General features: G+C 37.2%; 2 protein-coding genes across 2 annotated transcripts; one reads left to right on the top strand and one right to left on the bottom strand.

Annotated features, from left to right (window-relative positions):
• Nucleotides 1-1,042: 1,042 nt before the first annotated feature.
• LOC135684380 (ketohexokinase) lies at nt 1,043-3,746 on the top strand. Its single transcript, XM_065199924.2, has one exon. The coding sequence runs from the start codon at nt 1,058-1,060 to the stop codon at nt 1,994-1,996; it is 939 nt and encodes a 312-aa protein (XP_065055996.2). The 5' UTR covers nt 1,043-1,057; the 3' UTR covers nt 1,997-3,746.
• Nucleotides 3,747-3,895: 149 nt separating this feature from the next.
• LOC148957297 (uncharacterized) lies at nt 3,896-16,327 on the bottom strand. The gene is made up of 3 exons (XM_089115509.1): nt 15,247-16,327; nt 7,251-7,305; nt 3,896-5,786 (listed from the first exon to the last, which is right to left on the bottom strand). The coding sequence occupies exons 1-3, from the start codon at nt 16,179-16,181 to the stop codon at nt 5,604-5,606; spliced, it is 1,173 nt and encodes a 390-aa protein (XP_088971635.1). The 5' UTR covers nt 16,182-16,327; the 3' UTR covers nt 3,896-5,603.
• Between the last annotated feature and the right edge of the window lie 252 nt (nt 16,328-16,579).

Genomic DNA, 16,579 nt, shown 5'->3' with positions numbered 1-16,579 from the left:
TTAGAGAGCGGAAATAGAAGATAAGAGTGCGCTCATTCGCTTCTCTGCTTGGCATTCTGTTTACGCGCTCGAAATTTTGTGGCTCTGGGACCCAGGGTACACGTAAGATTGAACACATGGCTGAAATAACGGAAACCAGGGTTTGGGTGGTTTGAAGCGCATGTACTGGACTTAAATCGCAATATAATCAGTCTAGGGCATTAAGTATTTGACATTAAGTTAAAAATTTTCTCCAACGCGGAAAGGCCCGTAAATTTTTTGTACACAGGGCCCGGGTGGCGATCGCCACTTTACCACCCGGGCCAGACCGCCCCTGATTCTGATCGAAGGAAAATCCGGGGCAATGTTTTCGAGCTTTTTCTTATCACTATGTCTCATAGTTCTTCTCTTTCTTGGCCGTACAGGGTCGTCAATAAACTCAGGCTTCGAAGCTTTCCCGACAATACTTTCAGAGAACAAATCTGCCGATTCTTGGTATTTCAAAACATTCAAAATTTTATTTCTAGCAGTTTACTTTCCTTCGTCAGCTGATGTTTTCTTCTTTTGTAACCAATTGACAGTTTGTCGGTTAATAACTGAAAATTGAAGCAGGTTGAGGTCATAGAAAAACGATAAGCGCGCCAGAAAGTTCGCTCTGGTGAATTTCATTATGACGAGGTCGAAATACTTTATATTGCTTAATTTAAACAAACAAATGATAAAAACGCATAGCAAGACATGAAAATCACGGAAACTACGCAAGACTTACACAAAAATCGTTAGCCTGGGTGCCAGAGCCTCAGTGAGTGGGTAAGCAGTCGTAGTAACCACTGGTACTGAAATGAAAAGTTGTAAGACTTGACAGAAATGAAAATTTGAACGGTAACGACAATGATAAGGAAAGATTATAAAAGAATATTGAAATGCAAGTCAGACAACTTTTCTTTCTAACTTTGCCCAGAAAATTTGACACTTCAGAAAAGAAGGAGAATGGTCCTTGCCTCGTGGCTTCGCCCACCCTGTTCTATGGTTTTTGTTTTGGGGGAGTGGCAGCCTCGTGTCCGTTAGTGTGACAATCATGGCAGCAGCTACAAGAACAGGAGGGAGCATGAAGGCTGCTTTGGTTTTTGGGTTAACGACATTAGATATAGTAAACATTTGTCAGACTTTCCCAGAAGAGGACGAGGATGTTCGAGTGCTGAACCAATATTGGCAGAAAGGTGGAAATGCAGCCAATACATCTGAGGTGCTGGCTCAGTTAGGCCTCGAGGCCCATCTGTTCAGTGCTTTCGCTGTGGACAATGCAATGTCCGATTTCGCAAAAAACTCCCTAGATAATAGCAATGTGGTTACCAAGCACTGTGTCGCTCTTAAAAGTAGTGGATTCCCAACATCTTGTTGTATAGTTTCAAAATCTACAGGTTCGAGAACTATTCTCCATGGAAGGAATGACATGCCTGAGTTGACCCTCGAACACTTTAAAATGATTGACTTCGCATCTGGGTACAGTTGGGTGCATTTTGAGGGGAGGGGTTTCCCCCATTTAAAAGACATGGTTCACGAGGCAGTAAGAATTAGAAAGGATCGAGGGTTGAGTTTTAAGATATCAATCGAGTTTGAAAAGCCGCAAAGACATGATTTTCTTATTTCATCTGGTATTGCAGAAGCTGCAGATGTTTTATTTATAAGCAAAGATTTTGCAAAACGATTAGGTTTCAGCGACGCAAAGGATGCCATTCTGAATGCTAAAAATAAACTTTCATTGAATCATGATTTGACTGTGATTTGCCCGTGGGGTGAAAGTGGGGCATCTGCAATTGATGAGTTTGGGAACACCTTTCACTCTGACTCTTTTCCTCCTGTGAATGTCATTGATACACTTGGTGCAGGGGATACATTCATAGCTGGAATTATCTTTTCCATGTCTACAGGCAGCTCAGTAGGTGAAGCTTTAGTCTTTGGCTGTCAACTTGCTGGCAAGAAATGTGGACAATATGGATTTAAAGACCTGATCTGATCTGGTGCACTCTCTCTACAAGTTTGTTGCAGGCTGCTAGATTGAGAAAACCATAAAGACAATTATGAATTTCAAATTACGAATTTCAAAAATTTTCTATCAAAATTCTATCAAAACTGATGAACGTCAAATTTGACTTTGATTATTGTAATCAATGTATTATATTTTGTCGAGGGAGCAATTAGTTTGCAATTTGATTAATTGTGGTACTGTGAATTAGCGATCAAGTAGATTGCTAAAAACATCAAACACCAAAAGGGCATTTGTTTGTATGCTGCAAAACCTTAGAGTAACCATCATTGGTGGTGAAATTATGTCTTTAGTGTCAGCCTTCCTTGATATTTTGAAAAAAAGGCCACTAATTATGCAATTTGAATTAATGCCTAGCACTGTAAAAGGTGGTATTTGAAAGAGAAAGGAATGATAGGGGTTTTTATGCTTTATTGAAATACATAGACATTTTGACCTTTATAAAACCGTCTAGTTAAATACCATGGAGTTTGATTTATTTGTTATTTGAACTGATGGTGCCATAATGTGTCCTACAAGGTAATAATAGACCAGAACAGAGTTTCCTTTCGGGTAGGGTAGACACCTTTTTGTTTTTGTTCTTCTGTCATAGTAACATTTGGAAAGGGAAAGTAGAAAAATATTTGCAAAATACATTTGATTTAACATGTTAAGACTGACATTTATGCAACAAGGATATCACAAAGAGTTCATTTTTGAGGGACTTCTTGCTGCTCATCTCTGCAGAAATTGATGCTACCAGGGAAGTAAACTGAAATCAGGTTGACAAAACAAATTTAGATTTTAAAAGCAAAATGAAATATGAATATGAAACCGGTCAAACAGATAAACCTTGAAATTCAAAAAACCAGAATTAAGGTGTTAGCTAGTGCTGAATAAACTAAGGTATATATACAACTGTGGAATATAGGTCTTTTGGTTCTTTCTATTTGCAACATATGTAACTAATTTGTTTTAGCGGTATTTCATAGTGTTCTTTTACCTTCTTTTGTCAAAAATTAGGATTTTCATGGTGGTGCCCTTTGGAAGGGCTTTGAGAAAAAGGTTGATTGCCAATTATCTATTATACATCATCTGCAATCAGTGGCAGTTTTAAGAGGGGGGGGGGGTTCAGGGCCCCAGGGCTTGTGCTTATGGTAGCGAAAAGAGGCCCCACAGTCCCTAGAACCGCCACTATCTGCAATGTGTGTAGGTGAACTCAAATCCTGCAGATACCAGAAAAGTGGCTCAATGCATTTGAAAGTATTGATGTTATTGAATCCAGGCCACATCTTTTAATTGCTTTTTGGGGGTTTAAAGTTTTTGCACATTGACCAGGGAAGGGCTGAATATTTTTCTGCCACGGGCAACAGGTTTACATACTTCCCTTTATTTGGAAAACATCCAAAGTGTCTAAAAAAGGGAATAAACAAATATACATCTACAAATAAACATCTAATCATTCTGAAACTGATCTTTGTTACCAGACATTCCATACAACTATGTCCATTGATACAGCCAAGCTTCAATGTAAATTGAATGGAATTAAAATTATCATTAGCAAAATAACAGATAGTGAACTCAAGTTCATCGATTCTCTTTGGAGACTTGCATGACAGCAAGCATGAACATGATAGGCGGTCAAGGAGCCCTCCAGTCCCGTTGTTGTACCCCTAAACAGTCTTGCTGGTGGCTTTTCTGGAGCCTGGGGCAAAAAAACGATTGATTCTGAGATAAGGCCATCAGAACAGTGATTTGGAGTACCTTACAGCTCAGGTCATGGGGTAACCCCCCTGCACCCCCTCAGCAGGCCGGCCCCTGAACATCTCAATGCACTTGAAAGTCCCAGACCCAACACTTTAAGAAAACAGCAAACAAGATGAAGAAAAATAAATTCAAGATGTCAAAAAATTATCATAGAGAAGCGTTGGAATTATCGCATGCACTGCGTTGGCAGACTGGAAATGGCTTACCTAAATCATGCCTAATGAACATGGCCTACAGTTGTGGGTATAAAAACACTATTTTCACAGACATATATGCCGACGAATGAATGGATAGTTTATTGATAAAACAATCAGTTTCATCAATTCTTGCTTGGAAAACAAACCAGTGACGGCTTATAAACAGGATTAACAACAAATTTATATATATTTATATATATAATTCATACGACCGAGAAATGAACAATAATTATGCAGTTAACCATTATACGGTAAGGAAACGCCAGCAAATACCTCGAGACATCAGACCACTAAAACAAAGGCCTCCAGGGAATATAATTCAAAACGAAACCCTTTTATGGGGTCTGAGAGTCACTCCTCCCATTTAAGCGCAGTTTTACGCGCTAGTATGAGCGGGGAATAAAGAATGATTGACATCTAGACGGGGAGGGGGGGGGGGCGGACGTCACGTTATAAAATGAAATTTTGCGAAGAAAACGTAGAAGTAAAGCCAATTAAGGCAGTTTGGAAATGAGGTTAAATGTAGTGGTTTGGAGACTGGTAGTTATGCCATTTTATGAAGTTCATGTTTCTTTGTGAATGAAACACAGTTAGCAAGTGGATGAACACTCGTTGATGATCTTATGGTAAGGCGTATCTTTACAGCATTTCAGAGAAAATAAAATTGGAATTCTGGTCAAATTAGAGATTTTAAACTGCGTGTTTCGGATTATAAGCGTTTTAAATCAAATTCACATAAACTGAACATGGTGCAACAAAATATCACTTTTAAGGGTAATTAACGAATACTTTTCGAAAAACAAACGGTTATTTGTAGGCAAACAGAGAAAGACAGAATTAAATTAAATTTCAAAAATTGTGCTTCAAAATACTTGGCTACAACTAGCAGTTAAATTCAAAATGTAATTCCACTATGATTCTACATCTTAAATCTCTGTTGAAAATCTATCATCCAAACTCGAGAATGAATGCATTCAGGCAAGAAAATTTACAGAGACAGCGATAAACACGAAAGCACGGCAATCAACGAACAGACCTGCGTACGAGGCTGACAGTTCACTGACTGGTTTGCTTGGCAAAACAATCTCGTGCTGATTCTTGAATAGAAATATGGCGATGTCTAAAATAGAAATGATGCCTAAAACTGACATCAGATAAAATGTCTGAATGAAACAAATGACCCCAAGAAAGATTTGGTTTCATGTCTCATGGCAGAAATAATAACGTGGACTGAAATAGTTTTTGTCTTAATTTGGATCATCAAGCATTTCAAAAAAGGTTAAAAAGTTGTAAAACCAACAGAAATGCTTGATAATAGCAATAAAATTTCCCAAGGCCTTTTTGAAATATTATAGACCTGACCAATGAATCATAAACGGACAAAATACTAGATTAACCATTGAGACACAGGTCTTCGTGTGTAATTGGCATTGCGACAAGTTCCCATGCCGCATTGGAGCAAACCAGTCAGGAATGCTTAGGTACCATATTACAATATGTGGGCTATATGAAACGGTACACTGACTCTAGTTTCAATTTCAGCGTTTACATAACTGAGTTAAATACATCGCCACCCACAATAATACAATGCTGATATTTGTTTACAATTTTGTTGCGCTTGACATTCACCTATGCTATGATGAATCTTTGGTTTCACTATCCTTATCTTGCTGTAACAACCGCTTTAGACGCTCGTTTTCTTCTTTCAGCCGTTGATTTTCGTCAGTCCATGTTGATACAGTCTCTTTTAGTGTCTCTACATCCTTCAATGTCTCCACAACACTTTCAAGAGTCGATTGGATGGTTGTGATTTGCGTCTGAAATTAAAAACAAAGTCAGTCTCTTCAATGCAAAAACTGTTAAAAAAGCTTCAGGACGTAGAGTCGGGTAGAACATTTATTAGCACAAGGAGAATAGTAGATAGGCTGCAAGGAACAAAAAACGCTTAGATTTCGGAAGAGTTTTTAATTCGTTAGGCAATCAAATAGCTTCCAGAAATAGCGGTAGTACTCATGCATTGTCATGCTGCAAATGACATGCTATACTCCGGCTTTTTGGCATCCGGCAGGATATACACTTACGTGACAAAAGTATTAGAACGATGTATAACAAAATGGCGACTCCAAAACTAGCATTCTAACACTGATTGAACAAATCCAACTGTTTTGGCGGGATTCTAGAAGTGGCGTCAGCAAAAATGCAATTCCTAACAAATTCAATTTATTTCCTTCCTTTCTATGAAAGAAAGATCATAAAATGTCAAAGAGAAATGGAAAATATCAATGTTTTATTTTCAATGCCGAAAATACAAAAACGACCAGAAAGAGAACGCGCAGCAATAAAAAAAATTGGTTTTAGCGTGTCATTTGTTTGCTGAAACTGCAATAAAGTTTGGTTGCAGCAAGTCTACAACGCATATTATTTACAAGTACAATAAGTTAACAAGGCCGACTAAAAGTCAAAGAATGGTAGGCCACAACTGCTTGGGCCTAATGGCGTCGGCAAGCTGGCGTTATGAGCGAAGTCAATCAATGCTGAGTATTTTGTCCAATTATTTGTGGAAAGCCCCCAGGCAAGTACAGAAACAAGTAATGATTATTTTCAAAGACCATTTATTTTTAAGTAGGACAATGAACCTAGTTATGCTGCAATTATGACAAAAATTTCCAAAACAATAACATCATGGTCTTTCAATTAGCTTAGAGGCAATCGTCCTAATACTTTTGTCACGTGTATTAACTTGAGGTTCTAGAGGGTAAGACGAGCAATAGGTAAAAGAGAGACAGCCACATCTTTCAGGGAGGCTTGAAAATAAACTAGTCCAGGAATATAAACGGCATTTTGCTAAAATCAAAAGCTGATTGAGACGTTAGAGGTCGACATAAAGAAGAACGCTTCGGTTTTATAACACATTGAAGGTTTGTCAAAAAACGCAGCAAATATTATAGCGGCCTTCAAGTTCTTTAGTTCTCCTTGATAGTAGTTCTTGTAAAAGATCGGTGATAGGGCTTAATAGAGAGGGGGGCTTAATACAGAGGGGAAGTGCTTGAAAGGGAGAAGGCTAAATGAACATGTTGCAGTATCAGCTGACCCGAATCATACGAGAGGCCTGTTCTTAAAGCAATTATTGCCTTTTTTGTCTCTCCCCCTGGACACGAGATAGGCTAACTCGCTGCAAAGGACAGGGACACCCTTGCAACAAAATGCAACTTATGATGCGACAGTTCCACGTCACAGTGTTGTTCACGTTAATTAAAAGCAAGCTCAAGAGTGTTTCTTACCAATGCTTCTTGGATAGACAATGGTGCGGTTGCAGACGCTCCTCTTTTTTGATTGCTGAAACAAAATGAGAGACTTTGAAAGAAACCTTTAATCAGAAAAAATATACATATGTCGTTTATCATTGTTATCTGATGTTCAAGTTAAGCGTGAAATTCAAACTTGCAACTAGAGTGTGTGTCAACCGGCAAAAGCTTTTTCATATATCGTTCTTCACTACGTTGTGTAATGGTATTCCATTGTTTGTTAACATAAATTGAAGAAAACTCTTTTTGCAGTTCAAATGTAAAAAACTGCAGATTCATAGCAAACAAGAAAAATCTTTTATAGAGGAAGATGTAGCACTTAAGAGTTGGAAAAAAACAAACATCTCGTTGATGCAAAATTGTATGCAAAATCAAACACCTCGTTGATAATCCCCCCTCTGAAGACCTTGATACTAGAGTGACGCAGTTCAAATTGCCTGGCAGCCAAAGGAATACGGCTGGGGCTGCTTAGCACTTTGATACGAAGCTATCCAAAACATCTTGGAGTGTCGCCCTGGACGGGTGTTTTAGAAACGGATGATTCTACTGGATGTGAAATCGTGCGGTTGAGGATGGGATTTGAAAATAATTGGAATGCAAATAAATAAATAAATAAATAAATAAATGAATAAATGAATAAATGAATAAATGAATAAATAAATAAATAAAAATTGGCAAAAACATCAATAAATGATATAGCAATTCGCTTTCAAGGTCATTAAGAAACGCTTACTAGGCGTTCTAAACGACAAAGAGCATGTGATAACTTCAGGACCAACTAAACCGATTCCATCAGGAGGAACTACTAGGATCAAAGTTGGCCTAACAATTGATTGGCCAAAGTGCGTGCTAGGATACTTTCATATGTGAATATATGTTAAGCATGTAAATCAGTCTACGGGTTATAGAACGACAAGAAACAACACAAAATAATGCGCAAAAATAAAATTGACCTACGAAGGTAAATTCTTTTCTCCAGAAGAGTAAACAAATCCATTCATGTTGCAAAATACTGTTTCTGCGTGCTCGTTTTAAAATAATCAAACTCAAACTTAATTGTTAGGAGAAGCTTGACACATCGTTAGTTCTATAACTTTTGCAAAATAAAAGGAAACAAAAATAAAAGACAAAAAGATCGCAACATACGACTTCTCGAGACAAATGCGATCACCTCTCTGGCTCGCTCCAATCTAGCCGTTCGCAGTTCAATCACTACAGAGAACAGTGGTTACGCATGCAAGTGTCAGTACCTTTGGCCCGATCGTACTTAAACAGTCTATCGGGCGGGATCTCTTCATAATGCAGTATAAATCCAAGTTTCGCTCACTACTTTACTTATAGCAGGCAAAGACCAATTCTTCTGCAAGATAAGTTACGGCTATTTGAGAAAAAAATCCTTATCTTCAGCTGGGAAGGTATTAGAATCTGGCTCAAGTTGATTACTTATGTTAATACAATTAATCTGGGTGTGTCTAATAAGAAGTAAATTCTTTTGACAAAACAAGGATGCAGAATTTTGCTTGATTTAACTTAAGTACATGCTGGTGAAGGTCAAATAGTCTTTTAATGTAACTGAATTTTATACACACTTAGATCTTTGTATCAGAGTTACATACCAAAAGAGGTTTATCACAGATGAGAGCCTTAAAATCAATAAAACGTGGAAAAGCTATTGTAACATGGACTACGTGCCTAGACCACAGGTGGGATCAAAACATAGGAGCTAACACTTAATTTTTAGCATTCTTATACCCCCAAAAAACACTTACCACCCCCCTCCCCCAATATGTAATATGTTTCGCGGTCACTGCATTCTTTACTTTGTTTGCAAGGCGAAATTCGGAGGACTGACGTGAAAAGGTTGCTTCAAATTACTAGCCTTGGGATCTAGTGGAAAGTCAAACAAAATGTAGGCATGCGCTGGCTATTTAGCAGCAGCTTCAATGTTTTTGATTTTGCTGTTTAAGGGACGGTATAGATAGACGAACGCAGTGAAAAACTGGGGATTGTTGGTGAAGCATTGGATCGCATGACGTAATCAATTAGGAGCTTTTAATCCCTTCTCAGAAAGTTAGTATTGAAGGATACAACATGCTACAAAAATTTTGTGCACATGGTTCCTGTTTTTATAATCATCTGATTTTGCATTATGAGGCATATGAATCTCTCAAGGTGTGCTTTGCCTCTTTTTCAACCAGCTTGTGTTCTGCCTCGGATGACTATTTAGACTAAACCGACTTCGCCATTTTAACTTTTCTTTCAAGATGCAGTAAGAAACAGCACATGAATCAAATGGTATTCTCATCGTCCAGTGAAGTGCAACCTAATCCAACTTCACCTGAAAATGGCATCTTGACCCTAAATCAGTCGCAGGTTATTGTAGGTTGCAAAATGAAAATTGGAACAGGTCGCATGCCGGTTTCAACATGCTTCCTTTTGGCCCCATCATGTTTGTGCAACAAGTTGAATGAGCTTGCATACGAATATGTTCAACAACAGTGGGCCCGTAGAGCCTGAGCTGCCCAAAGGCTTTGTATTTGTCGAAAACTGCCGGGCTATATCCGAGCCATCTGCTGGCTGGTCAGTGGGTTCTTCGGGTGGTAGCGTGGAGATCAGTCTCCAGAATGAAGTTTGGCTATCGAAAAAAATGAGACTCGCTGCGGGAACACTCCAAGCAACCAAGAAAAATGAAAGACTTTTTACTAGAATTAGACTGGTCTTTTGAAAGAACCCACCAAAAGAAACGTGGGGCGTCACGTTATCTTCAATAAGATAAGTGGTGTACAAAGACAGAAAGCAAGAAAAGTTTGTAGATAAAAGTTGTCAGCGTTTATGAAAAGATTTCATCATATCCATTATCAGAGGAAGAGTAAAGATTAAATAATGATCGCAAAACTATTATGATAATATATATGATATGTATAAGATGGCCATGTATATGATAATAGGGAAAGCAAGAAGGATCGCCAACCTTTTATAAGAGAAGTCGTTGTTTGATAAAGTTTCATTTCTGACAGTTTGAACTACCCAACCTTTTCGATGTGCATGCAATATGACATGGAAAAGGCAATTTCAAGAAATAAATGTAATGTAGTCATCAACAAATCTGCTCTAGCAAATACGCTTATCTTGAAAGCCCGTGTTGGAGGCTGTCTTCACATATACTTAACCAATATGAGGGGCGATTTACAACAAGGATTCGCAGGGGAAACGAGTGGAATGGCCCGTCAAAGGTTGAATAACCAATTGGAATCAAGAATCTTAGATTATAAATCTTAGCTTATAAACAGAGTTCCAGCTTTACAAATCGGAATTCAGATTCATAAAAAGGAATTCGTATCGAATGTAAAATCTCCGCGATAAAAAGCATCTTATCTTGCATCCAAGGGCTTGTATTTCAAGGATATCATTCACTGAATAAAATCAAATTAATTTCAGCGATATAATAGATATTATTTTATCTTCGTCACAGGTATCCAGATGCAACTTATCATTGCTTAAACAACATAACATCTCATATCATGGAGAAAATCTGTGCTTAAAGGCAATCTGTCTCGTTGTGGATTGGTTAACGAGAACAATAGCTGGAACAATAGTCTAAACACGATTCCAGCGCTCCGTCATATTTTTTACAATGCGGTAAATTAAAGGGGGACTGGAAACAATAAAAAATTCCCTTTGTCCTTAGATAATCAACGTCGTGACAGATTGCCTTTAAAAAAAGGTACAGGAATGCCAAAACATGATGTGGGCCTGAAAAAACATGACTTTGTCAAGTTCTAGTGACAATGCAATAGATAAGATGAATCAATAAAACAGGACTGAACAGAAGATCCTTATAAAATATGATTCATTCTACAACAAGAGACAGTTGAAGGCCATGTTTACATCGTTGCAGACAATTCGCAAGATCAATAAGTTGTCAACAAAGTCTGGAAGCATCTGGTTTTTCACTGGTCTGGTCAGCTGCAGCCCTTGCCTCTAAGATCAGGCTACAATGAGTGCAAATGTTATAAAATATAATTAAAAAATAACACAAATGCCATAGCATTTCAATGCAGAAATTTAATTACTTTATTGCAAATGAAGAGAACGAATGCAGAATATGGGCAGAAATTGATAGGCTGTACTTCAGAAATAATTTTCCAGGTAAGATTCCAGAGGAAAAATATTGGAAAAAAGGGTGTAAAAAGCAGGTATCTCTTAAATGGTCTCACAGAAAGTTGTTAGGATCAAAGAATAAACAACACTAATGCCACCAGCAACTTTTTCGATTAAAGCTTGAAAAGATAAGTTGATGCAGAAGGTCTATACTAACAATTCTGCAGCTAAACAAAGTGATCTTTTTTTAAGTAAAATATTATCATTTGTATACATACCAAATACTAACCACTAGTTTCAACCTCAAATTTTATGAACACCCTTATATATCTGACAAAGATAAAGAAAATCAAACAGAGATATGGGCTTCTCAAAAGAGAATATGGGTAACAATGAAACGTCAGAGGTCTAGGGCTTCCTAGACTTCTTAAAGCAAAGAGCAACTTGAAGAGAACATGTTTAAATGTTGCTGCATTAAGCAATTATAAACTGTGGTTCTGCATATCCATTAATTTTCATTTCTTGGCTAGCAAGTCAAGGGACGCAAACAAAATACACCTCTGACTAAAATATACATAAAAAGGAACAACTGGCTCTTTGAAATGTTTGGTTGGAGCTTTCTAAAAGCAAAGTTGAAAAAGATGGAAAAATCGATGAAAGAATTTTAGTGAAGTAAAGAAAAGTACAACAATAACAGCCATAATCAATTTTTTTCTGATGGAAATATTCCTTGTCCAATACAGCACAATAACAAATATAGGTAAATGCATAAGGAAAAAACATTTTCTTCATCCTTGCAAGCCTTTTGACACCCTCTTGTATTTCAATATATCTGTAAGATAAGACAGGCTGCCTCTTTAAGAACTTTTCTTTGACAAACTGGTCTTGATTCTGAGCTAAAGATTTTCCTGTAAAAATTTCCTTAGAAGTTTTTCATCATGGAATAAAGGAAGTAGACGAGGTTAATTTTGAGGTAGGTACCACCTGAAAGCGGATAAATTGCTGTGGTTCTTTTAAAGTACCCACCAATGTAGGGGTTCAGAAAAGAGATGGTGAACGGCGATCTGCTGGGACCTAAGGGGGGAAAACTGGGGTGAAAAGTTAGCACTCAGAGGTAATGCCTCTGCCGAAGAGAAAATGGGAAATTTCCATTTTGGATACAACATAAGTTACAGTTCAAAACAGCAAGTAAGACCATTTTTGAGTACATTCAGTTGAAAACGTTCCCTTTTTGTAATTCAAACGGGTCACCTGATCACCATTTACCCTGACATTATAAGGAGGCATTGACTCTTTGTTGCAATAAATCCCAAAAATGCTGTTATGAGTGTTTTAACAACTTCAATGGTTGGTTCCTTTTAAATTATAGAATTTCTTATGCTGGCTATCAAAATGGTTTTATGTATATTTCAATGTAACATAACTATGCGTGAGATGTGTTGATGGACGTCCTCAACTTATAATGCAGTCAAGGCCATTCGTAAATAGGGTTTTGCATCAGATAGGTCTACAGTATCGACATGGACATTAAATCGAGCAGAACAGGCCAAAAGCACAGATTGTTGGCCAATTTGACCAATGCATCAGCTATGCACAAGTCACTTCATCCTTCACAGATGTTGAAAAAATGGATAGGAACATCGCCAAAGTTCAGAAAGAAGAGTATTTGAACCCCATTTGATGTGAGTTTACACAAGATGAAGTTCTGAAGTACCTGTTTTCAGGTGGTAACTACCTCAAAATTAGTCTGGTCTAAAGAGCATTCTTCACCAACCTTACTGTTTTTATCATTTTAAGCTTAAATTGGCAAAAATTATATGTTCATTGATGAATACTATCTTCAAATAAACTTCAAGTAGTTATGCTGCATGGGTGATCAAGCCACTTCACATTAAAATGAAGCTATCGACCCTTGCAGGAATGGTGTTTTGAAGTGAGAGTTGATCACTGAAGCTCAAGGTTACTCAAAAAAGTAGCACAGGCTAGTTTCATATAGGAGCTATTTTTTCCATTATTTTATAAAGGACTGACATATATACTGACAGGGTCAAAATTACTTCTGATTATTTATCACAGTAGCTACTTTTGAGCCCTAAACATGTCCTATTCTTATTTTTTATGGACAATTTTGGCATGAAGGGTGCTGTTTCTACTTAGAAATCAATAGTATTTTGCATATATTTGACACCCAGCTTCCCAAGGAATTATAATCTCAATTCCTACCTTGTTGAGGTAGAAATCAGGCCAGAAAATGTATACTGGAAAATTATGGGTTTTCTTGAGTTAATATGTAAAATGTGATTCATACAACCTTCCATATTCAATAAAAAACATGGAATTTGCATGGAATGAATTTCAAGTGAAGATTTTCATTGCATCACAATGTGTCATCCATCAATGAAACAGACATAACCATGATAAATATTTGTAAGTCAATGGTGTTGATTTTAATGGCAAACTAAAACTAGGCATGCAACATTGGTCAAATAGATTTCCTGAAAAATTTAAGACCTACTGAAACTTGTGCATTAACCCAACTGAAAATTAAGCATGAGGGTTACAACAAGAGTTTCTAAACAATGCATTTTACAAATGCTCAAAAGAGGTATGATGGTTGCATCAAATCTGAAACTCAGAGTTCTGAGTTAGATTGTCTTACAACATAAAGTGACTTGTATGCAGTGTATGTCAGTTCTCTGAAAGATATCAGGTAAGCACAACCAATTTTTGCACAATTTCTACATGAAAATATCTTTGTGACATTCAAATGGAATTCAAACAGATATTTTACATAACAGATATGGTAAATTTGATGTACACTGTGCAATGTAATTTTTTGGTGTGCAGCACTACACTGACCTTATTTGTGCATCTGCCATACTCAGAAGACAGGTCTGTTTATATGGCATCAAGCAATAAACAATGATACTTCATCAATTGTAATTACATATAAATACGCTCATTTTTTATAAGAAACAGGTTATTAGAAATGGTAGGTTCAATTTTTTACAAAGTTAAGAAACAACCCTACCCAAACTGAAAAAAGCTAAGAAATCTTTATAATTTGCAGTTTTAATTTTCCAAGTTGACAATTGAAACAGTCTTGACATTGAACATTGCTGTATATTGCAACACTACACTCCATATGCAGTTTGCATTCATTCTCAGTAAATTTCACACTCTAGGAGTTTCCATTTAAAAATTTGTTTTGACTTCAACTTGACATTGATGAAGTTCAATGAACTTGACTGTTACAGATCTCAACAGAGTTAGTCATTCTAGGAAAACAAAATTCCTTGATCACTTTGTTAGTTTATCTCTGATGAATGTGAGTGAACTATTTACTTTACCTTGGAAGCATGTTTAAAAAATTCATTACCTAAGAAACTTAAAAAACATATAAGAAACTTTTGATAGCAAAATGGCCAGAAAATATAAGAAACTACCTACCAGCACCGGACCTTAATTTCTTATAAAAAATATCTGTAGTTCATTTCCAGGGTTGCAGAGGGGATGTAAAGATATTGCCCTTGAAAATGTTTAAGTTCCCTCTCTTCTGAAACACATATCAAAACAGGTCTTTTCACCATTGAAAGGTACTGAGTTAAAAATTGCTTGAACCTGTTTACCAACTAGTGTGTTGCATACCTTCTGTGAACAACATATAAACAATGTTTGATGAGCATGTTTTTGTTGCTTTTAAGAAGAATTTGTCAGGGTGTTGGAGAGAGTAATAATTTTCTTTTTTAGACCAGATAACTTGCTGGAATTAAACTTGCTGGAATTGAAATTAAACAGATAATGTAACCATAAATAGCATGGTTCACAAATACAGATATATACGATTTGAAAAATGGTAGAGGAAACTTACCTTTGGGCAAATTCCCTGAGAGTGTCAGCACGTGTCTCCAACTCAGCTAGAACAGCTCCTGGGCCAGTAGCTAGGCCACTTAGTTCTTCTCTGTTATCCAGCACACTTTCAGGATTCGGATTTTTCGATACTTTGTTATGACTTCCATTTTGACTAAGTTCTACAGGTACATATTGGTCCGTTCCTTGTTTTATGTTTTCTTGCTTACTGAAGACAAGACTTTGACTAAAATGCTCTCTACTTTCAGATACCTGAGGGTTTATAGAGTTGTTTCCTCCTAAAGATATTCTGGGTTCAGATACATTTCGATCTAATTTACTTTCCGACATAAATTCCTGACATGCCCATCTACCTCTTTTATAAGGTTCAGCCCTGGCAACTTTTACAATTTTAAATCTAGATGTTTGGCTTACACTGCTAGATTGAATTTGTGTTGCTTCACTTCCGTTTGCATTAGCGGCAGGGATCCTTTCCCCAATGTCCCCAACCGATTCTTCGGGAGTCAAGGAAAGACGACTTGTGTCTGTCAACTCCGTTGGACTCGACACTTCATGGATCTCTGACAAAGTTTCGTCCAATTCTAAATCTTCAATTTCATTACCGACACTGTCCCCTCTGTTGTCCGTATTCTCAACATTGGTAATTTCGAAAAGGCTCTTCTTAGGCCTACTTCCCTCAGGACCATTAGCAACCTTCGCTTCGGTATACATATCCCCTCTATCCTGTAATACTTGCGCATTACTTTGCCCACTTCCAACTGACCCAAATAAAAGTGGTTCATTACTTGAAGATGTTTGAAAAGCAGATTCTCTCAGGTGCAGTTTGTCGACCGGGTTCGCCATTGACAACTTGTGCCTCCTTTTTCGAAGCTGCCTTTCAAGAAAGAGTAGGCATTTCACGAAGTACTTTGATGCGAATAAACCTGTATTATCCATAAGGCTTTCTCCAAATCGTATCCATAACTATTTCACCTGAACTGAAGCTGGATATTATTCACACGCCTCCCTTTCCTTTCAAGTATTTCGTCCGCCACATTGGGTAGGTTAGGCTCACGGCGAGCATGCACTTCTACGTACAGGATTCCGGGGGGTAAAAACCCTTTTGCACACTGATGTACTTCAGAGTCCAGGCATGAAAAAGTAACACAACATTTGCAGAAAACATATGAGGTGGTAGAAAGACAACAAAGGTGAAAATGTATATTTAAATTGAAGTTTGCAGATTAATAAGCTGAAATTAAAGGAAAAAAGTGCTACCGCACCAACATTTTTCTTTATGGTTTTGAAGTGTTAATATCTTTGAGTTTCCATTTTTCAAGTCAGAAACTTGATTT

This window comes from Rhopilema esculentum, unplaced genomic scaffold (assembly GCF_057945365.1).
Source record: "Rhopilema esculentum isolate cy_ngs unplaced genomic scaffold, ASM5794536v1 HiC_scaffold_34, whole genome shotgun sequence".
Taxonomy (NCBI): Eukaryota; Metazoa; Cnidaria; class Scyphozoa; order Rhizostomeae; family Rhizostomatidae; genus Rhopilema; species Rhopilema esculentum.
This window is presented reverse-complemented; position numbering and strand designations above follow the sequence as displayed.